The following is a 23,451-nucleotide window of genomic DNA, read 5'->3' as shown; positions in this document are numbered from 1 at the left end:
TCTGCAGTACCAACATCGTTTAACCCAGCTGACATTGCGTCCAGGGGACCTGCTACGCCTGAACTCCAAACCTCAATATGGGTTTCTGGCCCCTCGTTTCTATCGCAACCTACGTCAAACTGGCCCACGTCTCCTAGTCACAAGAATCTTGGCATGGGACTGGTCAATTTGGAGAAGAGAAAAAGCACATTCACATCTATTGCGACTTCAAACCATCTGCTTGAAATATTAGAAACAATAAGTTCGTACACTCACTGCCTACGCGTCGTGGCATGAATGTTTCGCTTTCATCGATTCACGAGCGTTTCTTGTGTTCGCTACAGGCTGAAACTGCTATAGCAACTAATGGGATCACTACCAGCTGAGCGTCAATTTATGTTCAACCAAACCACGCAAGATGCCATTAATGAATTTTGTTCCACTGACTTTAATAACTTTTGTTTTATCCCTGGTGAAAAGTGCGAATAGATTGCTGGGCGGAACACTCATGAATACACGGTTGACATTCGAAGAGCTCACCACAGTGGCTGCTGAAGTTGAGGCCATTCTTAATTCACGTCCGCTTACCCCATTATCGTCTGATCCGAGTGATTACTCCGGGTCACCTCTTGGTTGGAAGATCGCTGCGTGCTTTCACCAATCTTCAGCGTTTTGATGTCGTGACGGCCATTAAACAAGAGTTTTAACGCCCTTGGTCATCGGAATACATTAACGAACAGCGAGCCCGCACCAAGTGGTCTCAGCCTTCGACCAACATCAACGTTGGATCTTTGGACATTATCCACGATGACAATCGCCCTCCACAACATTGGAAATTCGGCAGCATCGACGCCGTGGTAGCGGGCAAGGATGGGCTGGTTCGAGTTGCTCATCTTCGAACTCCCACTGGCTACTGCCTTAGGCCAGTTCACAAGCTGGCATTGATTCCAACATCTGACTTGAAGGACTGAGAAGTCTTGAATGCAGATCCTTTCAAGGTTGCCGGGATGTTCGGTCAAACTACGTTCTTCCCTGTATATTTACATTTGAATGAATTCCAGAGTCTGTGCACTCTGTTATATAAAATGTTAAGCCAATTACGTTCACTCAGCTGAAGCTGCCAATAAATCGGTACAAACAAGAAGGGAAAATAACTTTGGCAAGCCGAAGTTTGTATATCCTTGTAGTTGTAAATTTAAAAATACAAAAAATGATATTCCCAATAGTATAGTATAATATGTCAAAAAACACCGAAGCTATAATTTGTTTCATATTAGTTTCCCACCAATTTTCCGATCGTTCCTATGGCAGCTATATGATATAGTCGTCCGATTTTGATCAAATTAAATTCGAAATTCTGAACAAATTATAAAATGTTATTTCCAGGCGTAGGAGGTTAGATGTTAAAAAACACCGAAGCTATAATTTTTATACCCTTGCAGAGGGTATATTGAATTCAGTCAGAAGCTTGCAACGCAGTGAAGGAGACGTTTCCGACGTAGAGTAAAAGGGTATACTAGATTCGTCAGAAAGTATGTAACAGGCGAAAGAAAGCGTTTCCGACCCCAGTATATATATTCTTGATGAGGATCACTAGCCGACTCGATCTAGCTATGTCCGTCTGCCCGTCTGTTCGTATGAACGCTGAGATCTCGGAAACTATAAGAGCAACAATACTGGGATAATGCATGCAGATTCCTGAGATGCATGCGCAGCGCAAGTTTGTTTCAGAAATGTGCCACGCCCACTCTAACGCCCACAAACCGCCCAAAACTGTGACTTCTGCAGTTTTGATGCCAGAATAAAAATTTTAACTGAAATATTTTGTAGTCATCAATACGTATCGATAGACCCAAACAAGATTGCCACTCCCACTTTAACTCCCACAAACCGCCCACAAACTTCCAAAAATCGTAGATATGAACGCGGATATCTCGGAAACTATCAAAGATAGAGAAATGGGATCTCAGATTTAGATTCCGTAGCCTTGTACGCAACGCAAGTTTGTTAAGCAAAAACCGCCTAAGCCTGTGGCGCCCACAATTGTCATGCTAGATACAAATTGTTGACTGAAATGTATTGGTCTCGTCAATACCTATCGATTAATTAAAAAAAAGTTTGCCACACCCACTCTAACGCCCACAAGCCGACCAAGTATGTGGTGCCCACAATTTTCATGCTAGATACAAAATGTTGACTGAAACGTATTGGTCTCGTCAGTACCTATCGATTGATCCAAAACGCCGTCTCTAACGCGCATAACGCTTGAATCTGTCTACCGCCCACATAACCACATATTGAGATCACGGGTAGGTGGCGCATTTCAATCTCTCTTTGCTATTTCCCTTGGCCCCATAAGCTGAGTATCAGATAGTCGAGGTACTCGACTATAGCGTTCTTTTTTGTTTTCTTCAATAATACTATAATGGAATACCAATTTACCTGTACACTTAGTTTAAAAATTTCAACAACAAATAATTGTTTTTTTAGTTATCGGCTGTAGAAAAGAAACAAATAACGATATAATGTCAACAAATACCAACAAAAAATTAAATCTTCATACCCTACAAAATGTTCGTCACGATATTCTACAAGTTATTGTTAGAAATGTGATGGTGCCACTTTCATAAGGCACAAAAGAAAAAAAGGCAAAGTAGTAAATACGGGTCGATTAGTACCTAAACCATCGGAATACGATACTTCAGTGCAAAGTTATGCAACTAAAATGAATTTTAGGCCACTTTCATATATAAATGAATTGCTGGTGAACTTTGAAATCTTCGGTATTTAAAATTTCAATACGGGTCGACTAGTACAGAAACCATTCGAATACGATACTTTAATGCAAAATTATGCAACTAAAATGAATTTTAGGCCACTTTCAAATATAAATGCATCGCTGGTGAACTTTGAAAACTTCGGTCACACAGTAAAGAATAAGCTTTTTGACTAGTGAAACTCTTAGCTGATCTGAGTACTATATTCTAAAGGAAATTCTAAGGTTTTTTGTAAGCGCATTTTACTTCAGGCCAGTTGCAAGCGCACGTCCACAGATCGCAAAAGTTTATGGGGTTCAAATTTTTTGAATATTTTTTAGTGTACATTTTATTTTATTAAAATTGTCAATATTTATCAACGTGTTGAAAGTTGATTATATCGGGTCATTAGTTAACCAATTAAAGTGGTTCGCTTAGTAACGGATATATGATAGGCGAGGCACTCGACCATAGCGTTTCCCCTTTCTTTTCTCCTAATCCAATAAATTTTAAATTTTAAACCGAATGATGTTCATTTTGCATGGCTCTTGGTTCGCAAGCGGCAAAGGACACGGTCACAGTCATGGAAATGGACACCAGCATAGTCACGGTTCTTCCCACATCCATACTGACACGTATTCAGTTACGGCAGCTAGTAGTAAAAGCTTTATAAAGAATGATGCATTGAAGACGACAGATAACGTTCCAAGCAGGGAAAATATTGTTATTATAGATGAGACGAAGTTATTACAACAGCCTGGGTAGGTAATAATACATAAGTACAACAAAAAGTGTTGATTACATTGCACTTTAATAGCGTGTGGTGAATCAAATATTGCCGTTTCAGTAAGCTATAATAACAGAATTCCCTTTTGGCCCTGGGTCATCGACACTGCTTACTGGGCCTTGCCTAGACGAAAAATAAAAATAAAATGCTCATTTTAAACCTACTGTTTCTGTTACTCTAATTAATTTTTTTTTCAATATTGTAACCTACTTCTTAAGATTAGCTCAAGAACGCCAAAACATATAAATATAAATTAATATAAATACTAAAATAGATGGTATTTTCTTCCTTTTAATAATATTTTTTGACACTTTCTTGTATTTATTAATAAAGTTTTTGATTTCCAGTGTCTAAGTCTTGATATATCAAATTTTCATATATATTATATTTTCATTGCACATATCGTATCTTCACACCGGTCCGGCAACTCTGTCAGCTGAGAATAAATAAATCCTTGAATTCGCATAAACAGGGGTAAATTTCATTTCAGGCTTTTGAGAATTCATCAAACTTATATCATATACATGATAAAAGTTGTGATAAATGCTGTGAGGTGCAATGATTAGTTAATTAATTTTAGTAAAATAAGTATTTAATAACTAACATCCTGCCCCCATTTTTATTTGTTTATTAATCGCAAATAAATAAATCCTTCTCTGGCTACAAATGTTTTAATTAAATCTACTTCTAAATATTATTTTAAAAATATTCCCTAAGGATTTGGCTGAGCGTACCCCAACCAAATCGAATGCTTGCAGGGAATTGAACAAGCAAGCAGGGAATTGAACAATCTTAGAGTCCTTATTATTGGCTCAATACGATCATAATTTGTGCTGACAGCACACTCTACAACAAGTGTGCAGTAGGGAACACTGGCTAAAATAGGGTGGACACTTCCCAAAGTATTTCAAATAAAGGAAGCATGTTCAACTGTGGATCGGACAAATGAAGAGTATACGGACAATGTGGAATGCGGATTTTTGAATAACATAGTATTTCACTTAACAAAGCCGAATATGCCACATATCTTTGGTGATATAAAATTCAAAAGCACAAATGTCATTTATAAAAATGATAAAAAGTAGAAGCCCCAACGGTAGTTACCCGCTCTTCCGGGCTCCCGCGAAAAACTAAGTTGTTTCGAACAGCAAAAACTTATGCTCCCAATATCTTAGGCTCAATCACTCCAGCTCACTCTCTCCCGTTCTCTTACTCACACTCTCGTATCTTTTCGGAGCTTTATCTGCATTATGGTCCGATATACTGCGATAATGGCAGTCTGTTGTTTAAAGAAATTCGAGGTTATGATTTTGACTGGACAACGGAGTATTCCGTCCCATTTATGCGATATTGTTTACCATGCAAAGTGCCGTAATTATTCTGGGGAGGCTTGCGCTACTACTGTGATGATTGCGTTGCTTATGGAAACGAGGCCATCTCTATACTGCGGCTTAGTAAGGGCACTGCTAAGAAAGTAACTCGATTCTCCTAAGGGCAAAAATATCGCTGTCGATAAATAAATAAAGTAACAAAAAAGACAAGGGAAAACGCTATAGTCGAGTACCTCGACTGTCAGATACCCGTTACTCAGCTAATGGAAAAAAAGGGAAATGGAGATATGCAAGCAGTAAAGCGAGATCTCAATATATGGTTATGTGGGCGGTAGACAGATGTAAGCGTTATGGGCTTTAGAGTGGTCTTTTTTGATGTCATAGATAGGTGTTGACGAGACTAATACATTTCAGTTAACATTTTTTTCTAGCATGTGGGCGCCACAGGTTTAGGCAGTTTGTGGGCGTTAGAGTGGTCGTGGCAAACTTTTTCTTGGATCAATTGATTGATATTGACGAGACTAATACATTTCAGTTAAAAATTTTTATCTTACATAGAAAATTGTGGGCGCCACAGATTTGGGTGGCTTGTGGGCGTTAAAGTGGGCGTGGCATATTCGCGTAATAAATTTGCGCTGCGGACAAGGGTACGGAATCTAAATCTAAAGTCCCAATTCTCTATCATTCATAGTCTCCGAAATATGCGCGTTCATATGTACGATTTTTTGAAGTTTGTGGGCGTTAAAGTGGGTGTTGCACTCTGCTGAAACAAACTTGCGCTGCGTAAGAAGCTCAGGAATCTGCATGCCAAATTTCAATAGCCTAGCTAGTTTTCGAGATCTCAGCGTTCATCCGGACGGACAGACAGGCAGACATGGCTAGATCGACTCGGCTAGCGATCCTGATCAAGAATATATATACTTTATGGGGTCGGAAACGCTTCCTTATGCCCGTTACATACTTTCCGACGAATCTAGTATACCCTTTAACTCTACGAGTAAATAAAATATTTTATTTCCTTCGGCGCAGCATGATTTTCTTGACGGATTGCTTCATATTTTGTTATCTTAAGTAAACCATATTCGAAATATGTTTGGACGTTTACTGGAATTGTGCCGTGTTTCTAGGTCTGATTTCTCAGTGCTTAATAGCCAGTGTTATTAAAACATTTGTTGTTGCAAGATCTAGTTTAGACTATATCCAAAACAGTTTTATAATTTTCATTACATAAAGCGTAAATCTGTCAGTTGCCCAACATCGCTTCAATTTGAAAATTCCGCTGCATATACAGATCAGTGAGACCACTTCCTCAGCTCCCACTCTGCTAGATAACTTTTACCCATATGCCATGTTTAAGTCAAACCCTAATTTATATATGTATATGTGCAAGCTTACTTCTTTTATATTTACAAACCAGTCTACTCTTCGGAACCTAGCCTTTGTGCTCGTGCACAAGCTTTTTAATTTTACTTTAGAAACCTCAGATTTTCCTCATATATTGAAGGAGTCGTTCGTTATTCCACTTTATAAAAAGGGATTACCACAGGCGTGCCTTAGCTATACCGAAGCTTTTTGAAAATTGTATTACACCCCATTTGCAACATATCTGTAGGTCTTTCCTCATGATAACACAGATTTATACGACATAGGTCAACGACAACCGACCTTTTGAAGTTTACTTCATTTGTGACAAATGGTTTTAACACAAATCTTCAGAATGTCGTGGCTTACACTGATCTCAGAAAAACATTTGATTCTGTGAATCACCCGCATCTTAACCCTATTAGGGTTGCCATGTGATCTTTTTAAGTGGATCTCAAGTTATTTAAATGACAGGACGCAAAGAGTCATTTTCAAAAGTCCTTCTCATCCCTAATCCGAGTTATTTTAGGTGTGCCACAATGAAGTAACATTGATCGCCGGCAATATAACGAGCTCGCGCAGAGCCTTGCTTTCAATCTGATTGTACCAATTGTACTCTTAGTTTTTATGATTAGACAGGTAACGTATGCTGACGACCTTGGTATCTATTGTAACGAACTGATGTTGTTAGTCTGCTCGCTACGAGATTCGTGCGGCTAGCTCAGTAGATTGTGTATACGTCCCACTAAATTTATATGAGGTGACTGCCCCGCTGATCAGTGAGAAAGCATAGAATTCAAAGGATAACAGTAGGCATGCAGATTCCTGAGATTCCTGCGCAGCTCAAGTTTGTTTCAGAAATGTGCCACTCTAACGCCTACAAACCGCCCAAAACTGTGGCTCCTACAGTTTTGATGCTAGATTAAACAATTTACCTGAAATGTATTGTTCTCATCAATACCTATCGATTGACCCAAAAAAGATTGCCACGCCCACTTTACGCAAGTTTGTTACGCAAATATGCCACGCTTATTTCGCCGAGGGTCGCAACGGAGAAATTGATCGGCGGCGCGAACTGGAAGATTCGCGCAAATGGAGCAGCGTGTGGTGGTCCTGCCCACACTTTTTGCTGTCTCCGCTGCGACATACTTCTTCGAAATGCTGGTGGGCCAGGCAAAACTGCTGCCAGAGATCGTTTAACTGATTTAGCTTACCGGAATAATAGCCGTCTCGATGGCGTCGGTCGGCAGAATCCTTGCCATAATTCTTAATGAGCTGTTGGATTTTCCCTTGCAGCTTGTTTTGGGTGTCTAGTAATCGATTGTGTAAATCGATTCTTGTGTGACTTGTTTCCTCTATGAATGAAGTAGACATATTGTGTGTCTTGGAAACAAAGAATCCTGTAAAGCTGGATGAAGTTGAGTATCCTGTGAAGCTGGATGAAGCTCACGTTCCTGTGACGCTGGAAGAAGAAGCGTATCCTGTGAAGCTGGATGAAGCTTTGAGTCCTGTGAAGCTGGATTAAGCTGAGTGTCCTGTGAAGCTGGATGAAGCTGAGTATCCTGTGAAGGTGGATGAAGCTGACGTTCCTGTGACGCTGGAAGAAGAAGCGTATCCTGTGAAGCTGGATGAAGCTGTGAGTCCTGTGAAGCTGGATTAAGCTGAGTATCCTGTGAAGCTGGATGAAGCTGAGTATCCTGTGAAGCTGGATGAAGCTGACGTTCCTAAGACGCCGGAAAAAGAAGCGTATCCTGTGAAGCTGGATTAGGCTGAGTTCCTGTAACGCTGGAAGAAGAAGCGTATCCTGTGAAGCTGGATTAAGCTGACGATCCTGGGACGCTGGATGACGAAGCGTATCCTGTGAAGCTGGTTGAGCTATGGTTTCCAGGGCGGGTGGATGTAGTGAACTTAACGAGTCTTCTCACCAGTCAGAGGTTCAGCTTTTGCTGTTAAAGGATCACGTCGGGGTAACCAATGTTTGTGCCTAACCGAAGTAGACACTTCTGAATCACACCGCGGGACAAGGGGGCAATGAGCACTTGTCACTGGCACGGGGACGCTTTGCTGGCAGGACGATCGCGTCGCGGCAATGATAACGATGGTTACTGTGATGCCGGACCACAGGCGATGCGGAACTGCGCTGAGGTAGAGCTAACGTGGTTAGCTGCTAGTTGAGATAGTGTATTACGAACCCTATTCCCAGAGGTAGGTACCTGCTTATATACTACTTGGAACACGGAAGCTTAGTGTAATTATTAGTGAAATAAGCTTTAATCTAAAGTAGGTCAGAGAATTATGATTATGGTGCAGTTGGCTCGGCTAAAACAGCAACATGTGCTGACTGCATTGGCGCGTCAGTGTGCCGTTGAGTCGGTGAGACGGCGAGTTATTGAGACATATAATATGCTGATCAGCAATTCTCATATGCAGTGGGTTCTACTGAGCGCCTGGTACTGACACTGCAACATATGCTGACTGCATTTGCGGGTCAGTGCGCCGTTGAGTCGGCGAGACGGTGAGTTAGTGAGACATATAATATGCTGATAAGCACTTCTCACCTGCAGTGAGCGCCTGGTACTGTTCCCAACTTGGTTTCTGCTTGAATTGTTGGGTGTGGTTCTGTTGCGTACCTTTGGGTACGAACAGGGCCTTTGCGAAATTGACCTTCACAGTACGCTGCTCTAAGTCTGTGACTGGGGGTGCAAGCCCCAGTGTTGGCCCCTTGTCTTTTGACGGTTGTAACCAATCCGGTCCTTCCAACCAGCTCCCGCAGCGACACGCCTTGACTAGGTCCGCGGAATTGTGCTCAGATCGCACATGCGTCAAATGCGCAGTGCTTGTCACCTGAGTAATCTTGGTCACTTGGTTGGCTACAAACGTGGTCCAGTGGCATGTTGGTTTATTTAACCATGCGAGGACGATGGTGGAATCAGTCCAGCAGAAAATGTCGGAATTGGAAATTGGCATATTCGGAAGGATAGCCCCCATATAGACCCCATTTTAACAGGGGCGACTCGGGTTTTGGCGGTAGGCAGACGTGTCATAATGTTATGGCCTACTTCAACCCGCAAGTATTTTGCGTCCCCATATGTCTTCTGCGACGCATCACAAAAACCATGATGCTCTCCCTTCACCTCTGGCTGGAAACCAACCCACCTTGAAATGCGGATCTGTTCAAGCTCGGAAAAGCTGCGCAAAAATTCCTGCCATCTTTGATTAATTTCTGTAGGGATATTTTCATCCCAGCCCTACTGTTGCAACCAAATCTCTGGCATAACGATTTTTGAGCGGACAATAAACGGGGACAGCCATCCGGCTGGGTCAAAAAATTTCGCGATTTGGGAAAGAACCTTTCTCTTCGTATAAGTAGATTCAATCGAAGCTGGCGGTGGGACCAAATAGAACTCATCCGAGGTCGCATTCCACCGAATACCAAGTGTTTTGGCAAAACTTTCGGAATTAAGGTCACGAAAGTCGCCGTGGAGTAGATGCTCGTTTTGAGTATCTTCGAGTATGTTCTCCTGATTAGCTGTCCACTTTCTCAATGGGGACCCGGCGCAGTTAAAAGTGTGGTGAAGCTCGCTGATCGCAAGTTGAGCCTCTTGAATGGAATTGGTTATATGTTATATGGCAACTCTTAAACAGTTCGCAATATAAAATCCTCTATAAAGAACTCGATTCTTTTAATGCCGCCGATACCTACACGAGTGAGCGGGGAGTCGTCGTTTAGCGTTCGTGAAGACAAGAATACAATTCATGTGGCATAAAAAGAACTCTGTAAAATTAATCTAAACACATCTATGTTTACACTTTATCCCAATAAAACATTGTGAATCTAACGATTCCTCATCCGGGATTGACCCAAACATTAGAGTGCAGAAGTGCGTTTTAACAAACACAACAACAATGATTGCCAAATTTCAAGTCTTGTGAAATTACAATTGCGCAGTTAATTTAGCAGTGTGTCCAAAAAAGACGACGACAAAAACCAGAATTCGGCAGATGTGCGTGTGAGAACGCGCAAGGGAAACGCTTGGAGCCAATAGCAACTTCAGTCCAGGAGGTAGTGCATCATAGATCCCCAGAGCGTCGGTCTGAGATCCGGCCGGTCACGGTGAACTGGTAACTTGCAGAGGCTGATCTGTGGAAGGCGTTGGGAGCAGCGATAGACAGAGGCGAGCGGAGCAAGTCAGGAGCGTGAAGCGGGCATTGGAGCAAAGACGGGTTGACGGAATCTGGAAGGCAAGATTTCCAGGAAGAGCAGAACTGAGTCTGGAGTAGCAGATCTTGGTGGAAGGCAACGACGTCAGCGGACAAGCAACGGCAAAAACTTTTCATGTTGAATAGTCCAGAAGAAAATCCAATTGGCAGGCAAGCAGTCTTGAGAAGCAGTGCATCGAAAGGGGTGGTAATCAGAAAGCTGACCCAATCAAATTGAAAGTCGGTCACAAGCAGTGAAGGTAGACTGTATGTATAAAACCAAAATTTGTCATTAACTGAAAAGTTATTCATATAATCTATATTTATAAACATATAATCTTTTTGTTACTGTTACGCGAATATGAATACATACATGTTAGTGCGATGCGACGATTTGCTCGCAAAGCTAATAGAACTTAATTTACCCACAGCCGGTAGAAAACACGTTATACAGGATCGACTCCTGGCTCACTTTGCTATTCAGGACGATGATGATAACAACGACTCGGATGGAGTCGAATCTGTAGCTACCGCTCTCGATTGTCCAGTGCAGGCAGCGCCTATAAGCCGTTCTTTGCTTACACTTAAAGATGTAGAAGGCAGTGTTTCAAATTTTCCAGGTACAGGTAGTCCAGATATAGATCAGTGGATCCAGGAGTTGCAGGAATGTGCTTTGACTGTGCAGTGGAGTCAGCTTCAACTATTCATTTATTCTAAGCAGTTGCTCAGTGGGGCTACAAAATCGTTCATTCGCAGTAAGGTTAACATTCGCAACTGGGATTCTCTTAAGGCAGCATTACGTGGCGAATTTGCTGTTAAAATATCATCTGCTGGGGTTCATCGCAAGCTAGGTCAACGTGCACAGAGAAAATGAGATACACTTCAGGAATATTTGTATGATGGAAATAGCCAAGCCAGTTAACATAGACGAAGAAAGATTGATAGGGTATTTTGCTAAGGGAGTTCCAGATGCTAAGGCAAACAAAATAATGCTGTATCAGGCGAAAACCATAAGGGATTTGAAGGAGCAGATTGAAGTATACAAGAAGGTTCGCGGTTCATACAAAATGCCCTACAAAAATGAAGCGCGTATAGCTGAGGCAGAAGGATCCAAAAGCATCGACTCAAAACATGAGCTTGTACTTAAATGCTTTAAGTGCGGGGATCCGTCCCATTTAAAGAAAGATTGCAAGAAGAAGGATAACAATAATTGTTATTGGTGCGGACAGCCAGGTCATCGTGCTGCACAGTGCAAAGTCGAGGTTGAGGTAAAACAGGCAGGTAGCAATGCTAATGCCGTTCACGTGGAGAACGCAGCTACTAAGCCAAAAAGCGAGTTTACGGCTTCCGGCCTTGAACAAAAAATGATTAAATCTTCTTACGCTCAATTCAAAGGACTCGTCGACACAGTAAAATCTATGCATATTGCGCAGACACATTTTTCTCAAGCTGGGCAACGAAACTCTTACCGGGAAATAAAAGTGTTTGACGGGAATAGGCGAGAGTCAAGCTCTAACTTTTGGGAGCATTGTCATACCTGTTGAAATAAACAACATGCACATGAAGGTGGAGTTTCACGTGGTTCCAGATGAGGACATGGGCTTCGAAGCTATTTTAGGCAGAAAACATTAAAACCAGAAACGTTAACATGAAAGTTTCAAACGAAGGCACTGAGTTTATGCGACGGAATGAATCCAAAATTAACGAAGATAAACATATTAATTTCGGGTTCGAGTTTCTGCATGACTTTAAGGGCATGTGTGCAGAACAGGCAGCAGTTTCGGATCACGTTGATTTATCCCATTTAAATCAATCACAGCAGTCTGCGGCCAAAAGTTTGGTTGAAGAGTATGCACCCGAGCGCAACGCAAATGCTCCTGAACAAATAAAAATCATTTTGAAGGATGAAATACCTGTCTATCAGCATCCACGTCGTTTACCTGTCTGTGACCAGAAAACAGTTGACGATCAAGTTCAGGATTGGCTTGCAGAGAAAATCATCCAACCAAGTACCTCAGAATACGCATCGCCGGTAGTTTTGGTGTCCAAGAAAAACGGAAAGAAGAGACTGTGCTGTGACTACCAAAAACTGAATGAGAAAATTATCCGAGACAATTTTCCGATGGCTCATATGGAGACCGTGCTAGACAAGCTGCAAGGGTCCAAGATATTCACTACTTTAGATCTAACAAACGGCTTCTTCCACGTTCCGATTGAACCAGGCTCTCGAAAGAATACATAATTTGTGACCCAATCTGGACAATATAAATTCCTTTATGTACCATTTGGCATATCACATTCACCTGCGGTTTTCACAAGATTCATCATGGCAGTTCTAAGGGAGCTCATCGCCACTAACGTAGTCGTTGTGTACATGGACGATGTAATCACACCCAGTCAAGATTTTGTAGAAGGACTTGCTAAGTTGAAAGATGTCTTGCAGGTTGCTTCTCGGAACGGTTTACGTATCAACTGGAGAAAGTGCCAAATATTGCACAGTAAAGTACAGTTCCTAGGATACATCATTCAAAGTGGAACCATCACCCCAGGTATAGAAAAGATTCAAGCTGTGAAAGAGTTTCCCATACCACATGACAAAAAAGCGATTCAGCGATTCCTAGGTCTGACTTCTTACTTTCGAAAGTTCATAAACGGGTACGCATCCATTGCCAGGCAAGGAAGTTCCCCTTCGCGTAGCTCATTGGGCTTTATATTTGCAGGACTTCAACTACAAGATCGAATATCGTTCGGGGACCCAAATGAAACATGCTGATGCCCTGAGTCGAGTCTCATGTTTCTTTTTGTCAGACTCTATTACTCATCGCTTAAAGGAAGCCCAGATTAAGGATGATTGGACAAAAGCAGTTCGCAACCTTGTAGAAAAGGATGCATACCAGGACTTATATATATGCAGAATGACGTTCTCTTCAAAGATCCGACTCGTGAGCTGGTCGTAGTACCTTTGACTATGGAAAATGAAATAATTCAGAGCTCCCATAGCCAGGGGCACTTTTCTGCCAGAAAGACACAGGATTAATCGAAAGGTCGTATTTCATTCCCAAGCTCAAAGATAAAACCGATCGAATCGTCGAGAGTTGCATCAGATGCATTTTAGTAAATGCCAAAGCCGGCAAGAAAGAGGGACTTCTGACTTCAATTGACAAAGGCGATTTACCCTTCATTACATACCACATCGACCACGTCGGGCCCATGGAAATGACGACCAAGCGCTATAACTACATCCTTGTCATAGTAGACGGATTTTCAAAATATGTCTGGCTCTACCCAACTCTTAGCACTGGTGTAGACGAAGTTCTAAACTGTCTGGATAAGCAAGCCGTTTATTTTGGAAATCCTTACCGCATAGTGTCCGATAGAGGCACTGCTTTTACATCGCTCGCATTCAAGGAATACTGCGAGTCACACAACATACAGCATCTGCTTATAGCGACAGGTGTACCACGCGGAAATGGCCAAGTCGAAAGACTTCACAAGATCGTCGTACCAATGCTAGCAAACTTGAGCTATGAAAGTACATTAGCTCGGTATAAATACGTGGGACGGGCTCAGCAAATTATCAACAGCACTGAGCCGAGAAGCACCAAGATTACGCCATTCAAGCTTTTAACTGGATTTGATATGCGATTAGCCGGCTACCATGAACTGAAGGACTTGATGCAGAAGTTTGCGATAAAAGATCTAGATGAAAAAAGAGAGAAGTTTCGCCAAACAGCCAGAGAGAACATCAAAAAGGTACAAGACGAGAATAGGAAAGCGTTTGATTTGAAACGGAAACAAGAAACAAGAAAACAACTCAATGATTTGGTAGCAATCAAAAGAACTCAGTATAGTGTCGAATTAAAGCTTAAGGGGAAGTTTTTAGGGCCCTACAAGATTGTTCCAGTAAAGGATCATGGGCGGTACGAAGTAGAACGTATAGGTGATTCAGAGGGTCCATTTAAAACATCTACGGTTTCCGAGTACATGAAACCTTGGTCAGGTCCATTCGAGGCGAATGAACAGTCTGGAGGGCCGAGTGTAGGATTTGAATCTGGCGGGCTTATTACACGGCACACTCGAAGCGGTTTAAATTATATGGCAACTCTTAATCAGTTCGCAATCTAAAATCTTCGATAAAGTACTCTATTCTTTTAATGCCGCCGATACCTACTCGAGTGAGCGGGGAGTCGTCGTTTAGCGTTCGTGAAGACAAGAATACAATTCATGTGACTTAAAAAGAACTCTGTAAAATTAATCTAAGCACATCTACGTTTAAACTTTATCCCAATAAAACATTGTGAATCTAACGATTCCTACATACATAAAATGCCGAACAATATTGTTTGCTTTGTGGAAGTCCCTTTCCAACGTCATCTGCCAATTGTTGGAGTACGCGGAGTGCCAGAAACGGTCCACAGTTGACACCAAAGGTGACGGTTTTTAGTTCGAAATCGCTTAGTTCTCCTTCTTTATTCCGGAATAAAATTCTTTGGAACGGCGAATGCTTGGGATCGACCCAGATTTAACGGTACATCTTTGTAATGTCTGCACTGAACACATATTGGAAATAACGCCACTTCAAGATCTGAATGGTTAAATCAGATTGTTGGACTGGACCAGCATGAAGAATATCGTTCAAGCTTGTCCCATTTGCTGAAGGGCTAGAAGCATTGAATACCACGCGAAGTTTGGTGGTGGTACTCTCAGGTTTGACCACCGCGTGGTGTGGAAGATAATAGCTTGGAGAATCGTAAGACGTGACCCAGATCCAAATATGACTGAGTCATATTGCTCTTTTAATGGAAAGTCTCTTTTCAAACGGTTTTCGTTTCTAAGAAACTGAGCTAGGGCAATGAATCGCGAGTGCCCCAATTTGGATCCGAAATTTTCGGGTTCGCGAAACAATAAAGTTACCACGTTTCTACCGCTTGCGTCTCTAGTGGTGGCTTGGAGAAAATTGCTCTCGCAATAGGAATCGGATTCTTTTAACCTCTTAGTTGGTATGTTCTCCACCTCCCAAAACTTAGTGAGACGTTTTTCCAAGCCCCTGTCACTCGTTTCGGTTTTCTGGATCGTGAAAGCTGATACCCGATTTTGGCTAGATGTACTAGCAACTGGGCCGGTAAGCACCCAGCCGAAAATAGTTTCCTGACCTAGGAGAGGACCACAAATGTTTGTGCGCGTGCCGCTCAGCAACACGGACGGTAGAATGTCGGCTCCGATCAGAACATCTATCTGGGAACTGTCTAAAAATGTTGGATCTGCCAGGGTAATGGCAGGTAAATCAATCAGCGCATCTCGTGAAATTGGGTAGGACGGTAGCTTTCCGGTAGGTGAAGGCCTGGCTTATTAGGGGCTCGAATAGAAAAATGGCAGAACCTGGTCGCCTGAGCGGAAACGGTCTGATTTAAGCCCGAAACTTGGGCTTGGATATGGCGGAATGGCAGCTTAGTCAGATTGAACAGGCGTTCCGTAATAATCGTAGCCTCAGAACCCGAGTCTATCAGAGCGCGAGCCCTGTAGTTCGTTCGCAAGTGGCATATGTCAATAATGGCCGTGCCTAGCAAAACCTAGCATAGCACACTGGGCAAATTTTCTGAACCGTTGGCGGCCCCCTGTACAGCTGGATTTTGTGGGCCTGCTGAAGAACTAATTGCGGAAGTTGATCCACAGGAATTGGGGCTGCCCTTATGCAACAGTGTATGATGCCGCTCTCGACATGTGAAACAGCTGTGAGTGCTACTACATTCACGTAGCTGGTGGCCTCTCGCGAAACAATTTAGGCAAAGCTGCTTTGTTTTGATGTAGTTCGTTCGCGCATCCACAGACGTCTGGAGAAAACGCTGGTATACTTAAGCGCACTGGATGACTCTCTTTTAAGCATAGATCGCAATTCTTTGGTTTTGTGACCACCGTAGCTTCGAAGGAGTTGAGCTTCCTGGAAACGGGTTGACTCTTAGCATTAAAGTGATTGCTAGTGCTGGGTTTCATATCCTCAATCGCCTCTAGCGTTCGGTATCGGTCGCTAAGAAACGTGTTCATTTCATCCCAGGTCGGAATGTCGGACTTGGATGAAAGATGCTCCCATAAGGAAAGGGTCAGTTTTGGTAATCTGCTGGTGCACAGAAATACCAGGAGACAGTCCCAGTTCTTTGTGGAAATGTTGGAATGAGCCAGCGCTATCAAACACCCTTGGATTGTGCTCTGTAGGTCTTTCAGAGCCAGATTCAGAACTTACGGAACTCAAATTAAAAAGGAGTTTGAGTTGGCTATTTACTAGCAGTCTCTTATTTTCGAAACGGTCTCGAAGCGCTGCCCATGCTGAATCGAAACCCTCATTTGTGAGAGGGGACTTGGCTACGATTGCCTTAGCCTCGCCGCTAGTTCTAGCGTTGAGATGAAAAATTTTCTCGACCGATGTCAACGTAGAATTGTTGACATAAACTGCTGTAAAAAGATCCATAAATGTTGGCCATTTCAAATAGTCCCCTTCGAATACTTCAGTATCGCATGGCGATACGGAATGTAAGTGTGCTGATTATTGGTGCTCGTGGGCGGATGCTGAGAATTGGCTCGGTCGATTACCTCACTGAGCTGAACAGCTAGCTCCTCGTACACCGAATAGCAATATTCATATTTTCGGTGTATAGTCGCCAGAATCTCTTCTGCCCCTTCAGTCGTAATGCCGGAAATCGTGTCTAGACACGCTTCAAATTCTTTCTCGGCTTTGTCCCAGAGTGAGCGGACTTCTTCCTTACGGACTTTGCAGGTGTAGACGGACGGAGATGACGGCCCTGGAGTTTCAATCGTCGCTCTGAAATGGCTCATACGGTCGGACACCGTGATGAACCGCGCGAGGGCTGCAATTGCAACTTCGTTACTCATTCTTGCCTGAGAACGAGTTGCTGGCGACTTTGCGGACTTGGTTTGGATTTGTTGCCTAACTTTAGGCGTGAGCGGACTCAGAGACGATCGTTTTTGATTGCTCGTAGGAACAGACAGCTTCTTGTCGTCTCCTTGGGTGGCTAAGGAAGTTTCGTTCTTTGCCTTTGTGATCGACTTTGGGGCTACTGGGCCAAGAGAAAAATGATCATTAATTTAATTCGATTTTAAAAACCAAAAAAAAAATTAATATTTCGCAAGCGGTCCGCTTGTGTTCGCTATTAGCGTTGCAGCTCCGGTCTACTTTTGGAATATGTGGAAACGGAACAGTCGTACATCAACTACTTAGATGTGAGCCGCCGGTGTGTGCGAATTGGCGCTGCTGAAAAAAATATCATGCAAATTCTGGAAGGCGTATCGTTGTGATGGGCTTGGAATAAGGTTATTTTGATTTTTGATAATATTATTATGCATATATATATAACAAATATCGTTGTTGAAATTTTTGTAGGGTGTATTAACGTATGTGCGTTTCTCCTTAAGTACGTATGTTGCAGTGGACAGGCATATGTACGTATATTAATAAGCATTCATCAGGTTTATATGTGTGTATGTATGGACGTATGGATATGTGTGTTGGTGGGAACTTGAAAATATATGTGTGTAAATTGTCCTTTTTATATTTGGAAATTAGAAATAATGTGGACTGTATTGTAAATGTCGCTTTCGAAATGTTTATAGGGTGTACCGCGAAAGAAGGTACGTGGGTTACCTTGCTTACGTTGCCTTACGTTACGCTACGAGACTTTTTCCCTTATGTACATATGTTGAGATGGCCGGGCATATGTATACGTACATTAATAAGCATGCATCAGGGATATATGTGTGTATGTATGAGCGTATGATTTGTGTGTTTGTGGGAACTCGGAAATATATGTGTGTAAATTGTAATTTAAATTTATAATTTGTAATAATTTTGGAAATTGGAAATAATGTGGACTGTATTGTAGTATATCGCTCTACAGATGTTCGCACGGTGCAACGCGTATGGAAGTATGTGTATATGAATGAATATGTATGGAAATGGCAAATACGAAAAAGAAGCCGGAATATGGCGATCGTATGCACAATAGAAATGGACGATCAGACAGATTTAAGAAAATTGGGTTCTTGGGAAATATCTGGCTGATCGGCAATGGAAATATGGAATATTCGTACTTATCTTGGATTTTTTGAAGAGCTCGGAAATCTCTGCCGCTGAACGCTGGAACTCGTAAACTGCTGGAAATATCCGGCTCGAAGGAACATGAAGTGGAGGGTGGCGGGTTTCCTGGGTTCTGGCTGTCGGTTTTGTTCCCGTATCGAATAGAAAAGTCACTTGTTAAACTTTCAAAGAATATTTCGCTTTATTGGCCACTGCGTGGGCTTTCTTTCACTGGTAAATTAGAACTAACAGCTTCTACTAAACTCTAATGTTAGGAGAGCGGGGGTGGAGACTGTTAACAGTCCGAGAGCGAGATGAGAGACCATCTGGACGTAACTGCTCTCGTCTGATAACCACTAACTCACAGTAGCACCTCCTTGGCGCGGACAGATAACAAATTTTAACTGAAATATATTGGTCTCGTCAGTACCAATCGATTGGTCCAAAAAAAAATTTGCCACGCCCACTCTAACGCGCATGACTCTTAAATCTGTCTACCTCCCACATAACCACACATTGAGATCACGGGTAGTGGCGCATTTCAATCTCTCTTTGCTGATTGTATATCTCTATTTCCCTTCGGTCGCATAAGCTGAGTAACGGGTATCTGATAGTCGGGGTACTCGACTACAGCGTTCTACTTTGTTTTCTTCAAAAAAGTTTGAAAATGTACAATATTGGAATACCACTTTACGTGTACACTTAGTTTACAAACTTCAACTACAAATAATTGTTTTTTTAGTTATCGGCTGTAGAAAAAAACAAATAACGATATAATGTCAACAAATACCAACAAAAAATTATATCTTCATACCCTACAAAATGTTCGTCACGAACTTGTAGGAAGTTATTGTTAGAAATGTGATGGTGCCACTTTCATAAGGCACAAAAGAAAAAAAAGCAAAGTAGTAAATACGGGTCGATTAGTACCTAAACCACTGGAATATGATACTTCAGTGCAAAGTTATGCAATTCAAATGAATTTTGGACCACATTCAAATATAAATGCATTGCTGGTGAACTTTGAAAACTTCGGTATTTCAAATTTCAATACGGTTCGACTAGTACATAAACCATTGGAATACGATACTTTAGTGCAAAATTATGCAACTAAAATGAATTTTAGGCCACTTTCAAATATAAATGCATTGCTGGTGAACTTTGAAAACTTCGGTCACACAATAAAGAATAAGCTTTTTTGTCTAGTGAAACTCTTAGCTGATCTGAGTACTATATTCTAAAGGAAATTCTAAGGTTTTTTGAGAGCGCATGTTTACTTCAGGCCAGTTCCAAGCGCACGTCCACAGATCGCAAAAGTTTATGGCGTTCACATTTTTTAAATCTTTTTTAGTATACATTTTATTTTATTTAAATTGTCAATATTTATCAACGTGCTGAAAGTTGATAATATCGGGTCATTAGTTAACCAATTAAAGTGGTTCCCTTAGTAACGGATATATGATAGTCGAGGCACTCGACCATAGCGTTTCCCCTTTCTTTTCTCCTAATCCAATAAATTTTAAATTTTAAACAGAATGATGTTCATTTTGCATGGCTCTTGGTTCGCAAGCGGCAAAGGACACGGCCACAGTCACGGAAATGGACACCAGCATAGTCACGGTTCTTCCCACATACATACTGACACGTATTCAGTTACGGCAGCTAGTAGTAAAAGCTTTATAAAGAATGATGCATTGAAGACGACAGATAACGATCCAAGCATGGAAAATATTGTTATTATAGATGAGACGAAGTTATTACAACAGCCTGGGTAGGTAATAATACATAAGTACAACAAAAAGTGTTGATTACATTGCACTTTAATAGCGTGTGGTTAATCAAATATTGCCGTTTAAGTAAGCTATAATAACAGTATTCCCTTTTGGCCCTGGGTCATCGACACTGCTTACTGGGCCTTGCCTAGACGAAAAATAAAAATAAAATGTTCATTTTAAACCTACTGTTTCTGTTACTCTAATTAATTTTTTTTTTCAATATTGTAACCTACTTCTTAAGATTAGCTCAAGAACGCCAAAACATGTAAGTATAAATTAATATGAATACTAAAATTGATGGTATTTTCTTCCTTTTAATAATATTTTTTGACACTTTCTTGTATTTATTAATAAAGTTTTTACCCTTGTTATATCGAATTTTCATATATATTATATTTTCATTGCACATATCGTATCTTCATACCGGTCCGGCAACTCTGTCAGCTGAGAATAAAAAAATATATGAATTCGCATGAACAGGGGTAAATTTCATTTCAGGCTTTTGAGAATTCATCAAACTTATATCATAAACATGATAAAAGTTGTGATAAATGCTGTGAGGTGCAATGATTAGTTAATTAATTTTAGTAAAATAAGTATAACTAACATCCTGCCATCATTTGTATTTGTTTATTAATCGCAAATAAATAAATCCTTCTCTGGCTACAAATGTTTAATTTAAATCTACTTCTAAAAATTATTTTAAAAATATTCCCTAAGGATTTGCCTGAGAGTACCCCAACCAAATCGAATGCTTGCAAGCAGGGAATAGAACAATCTGAGAGCCCTTATTATTGGATCAATACGATCATAATTTGTGCTGACAGCACACTCCAGAAATGGAAAGATTGTACGAAGATTCCCAACAGGAATATTTAAAATATTGCAACAAGGCATGCCCTATTAATATTTTTTACTAGAATGTCATTAAGACTGCAATTGAACGGCGATCCTCCAAGGAACAAGTGTGCAGTAGGGAACGCTGGCTAAAATAGGGTAGATACTTCCCAAAGTATTTCAAATAAAGGAAGCATGTTCAACTGTGGATCGGACAAATGTAGAGTATACGGACAATGTGGAATGCGGATTTTTGAATAACATAGTATTTCACTTAACAAAGCCGAATATGCCACATATCTTTGGTGATATAAAATTCAAAAGCACAAATGTCATTTATAAAAATGATAAAAAGTAGAGGCCCAATGGTCTACCTTGAAGAAGTCCTCATAAGTCATATTATACTCCTACGTAATATGGTGATAATTGCCAAAAAATAATGGGTGCTATCAATTTAATGTTTGTTCCATTTAATGTTTTCAGTGGCCAGGGACTACTTTTGCTCCAAAAGTAATTGAGGAGAAGAGAGTTAATTTGCCGAAATTTCAAGTAATTGGCTCATTGCTGAACAGCGTCGATACTCAGACATAGCCGAAATCGTGACTAAATTAAAAGCTTTTTCTCTTGATGAAGATATTGCAAAAACATATGAACTAAGGACAGAGGTTCTTTACCGAAAAATACAGAGGAATGGCCGGCTGTTTACCGGTGGTGCCCCCTGCTTTCAGATGGTCCGTTATAAACCAAGTTCATGAGTCGATAATGCATTTAGGTTTCGAAAAGACACTGGATAAAGTTTACGATTTTTACTGGTTTGACAATATGTCAAAATACGTCAAAAAATTTGTTGACAACTGCATCACTTGCACAATGTCTAAATCAACCTCAGGAAAGATTCAGGCTGAACTGCATCCAATCCAAAAAGTAAATATTCCTTGGCACACAATCCACATCGACATAACAGGGAAATTAAGCGGCAAGAGTGGCCAAAAGGTGTATGTTATTGTTCAAGTTGACGCGTTTACCAAATATGTCTATCTTAGTCATACCCTTAAGTTGGACAGTGAGAGTTGCATAAAGGCTGTCAAGTCCGCTATTTCGTTGTTTGGAGTACCAAACCGAATAATAGCTGACCAGGGAAGGTGTTTTACTGGAGCAAAGTTTAGTGAATTTTGTTCAGATCACAAAATAAACTTTCACTTGATTGCCATTGGTGCTAGTAGAGCTAATAGCCAAGTGGAATGAACAATGAGCACGTTGAAAAATATGTTAACGGCGGATGAAACTGGAACACAGTCTTGGCAGGATGTGCTAGGAGAGGTGCAGCTAGCAATAAATTGTACAACTAATCGTGTGACGAAGGCAAGTCCTCTTGAAATGTTGTTGGGAAAAGTAGCACGGCCATTAGGATTACTTCCACCTAGTGACATAGAAAATGATGTAGATCTATCGAACGTTAGAGCACAAGCTGAAAAAAAATGTTTTAGTTACTGCAGTGTATGATAAAGAACGGTTTGATAAAAGTAAGGCGAAAGTACGTAGACACAATGTTGGAGATTTTGTACTACTTAAAAACGGGGAAAGGCATCAACCCAAGCTGAGTCCAAGATTCAAGGGGCCTTTAGAAATAACATAGGTTCTAGAGGGTGACAGGTATATTTTAAAGTCATTAACTAGTAAACGAACTTACAAGTATGCTCACGAAGATTTAAGAATATTACCAGATGGGGAAATTCCCGAGGAGCTTAATGTGTGTGATGATTATACTAATGTTGAGACCGAAAATGAAAATATTTAGAATGTTGAAGTTGCTGAAGAAAGTGTGTGACGATCCTGCCTGATGGCTAGACCGCCACAATATATATATATAAGCAGTAGTCATTTAAGTTTGGCATTGTTATTATTAGCACGTAAGAGATATAAAATGAAGGTTTATGATTTAGTAAGTGGAAAGCGAACATATGGATTTTTGGGTGCAAAACCAAAATAGGTCAAGTTTGGTTCCGCACCATCCGCCCGAGGTCGCAACCATAAAAAAATACTAGAAAATAGAGAAAATACCAAACCGATCTGGCAAGGCAAAGGGAAAAAGGATGAGAGGGCCACACGGCGGTTTACGGGTTCTCTCGGCTCTGGTACCTAGAGGCGAACGGTCGCGCACTCGGACGACAAAAACAAACGAACACGCGGAAAAGAAAGCACGGTCGGTAGGAAGCAAGGTTAGTGAATCTGTGTAATCGGCGCAGTGAAACCCAGGAATAACTAAGCACGATAAATACAACTGAGTGAACTTATACGAAAGGAAAGGACAAGCCGTGTTGTTATACATATTGGGTTT

The 23,451-nt window shown here is 41.2% G+C and overlaps 1 protein-coding gene across 8 annotated transcripts in view; it reads left to right on the top strand.

The window, feature by feature from the left end:
- The window catches only part of LOC139354527 (proton-coupled zinc antiporter SLC30A2-like), a 407,471-nt gene that overhangs the window by 353,152 nt on the left and 30,868 nt on the right, over positions 1 to 23,451 (top strand). For 7 of the 8 annotated variants that reach the window (XM_070998777.1, XM_070998778.1, XM_070998773.1 and 4 more), the window contains one exon: positions 20,036 to 20,272. In XM_070998777.1, coding sequence (XP_070854878.1) covers positions 20,036 to 20,272 — 237 coding nt within the window. Of the gene's footprint in view, positions 1 to 20,035; positions 20,442 to 23,451 lie in introns of those variants that run through there. The other variant, XM_070998779.1, reaches the window with a different exon arrangement.

This window comes from Drosophila suzukii (genome assembly GCF_043229965.1).
Source record: "Drosophila suzukii chromosome 2 unlocalized genomic scaffold, CBGP_Dsuzu_IsoJpt1.0 scf_2c, whole genome shotgun sequence".
In the NCBI taxonomy this organism is placed as follows: Eukaryota; Metazoa; Arthropoda; class Insecta; order Diptera; family Drosophilidae; genus Drosophila; species Drosophila suzukii.
This window is presented reverse-complemented; position numbering and strand designations above follow the sequence as displayed.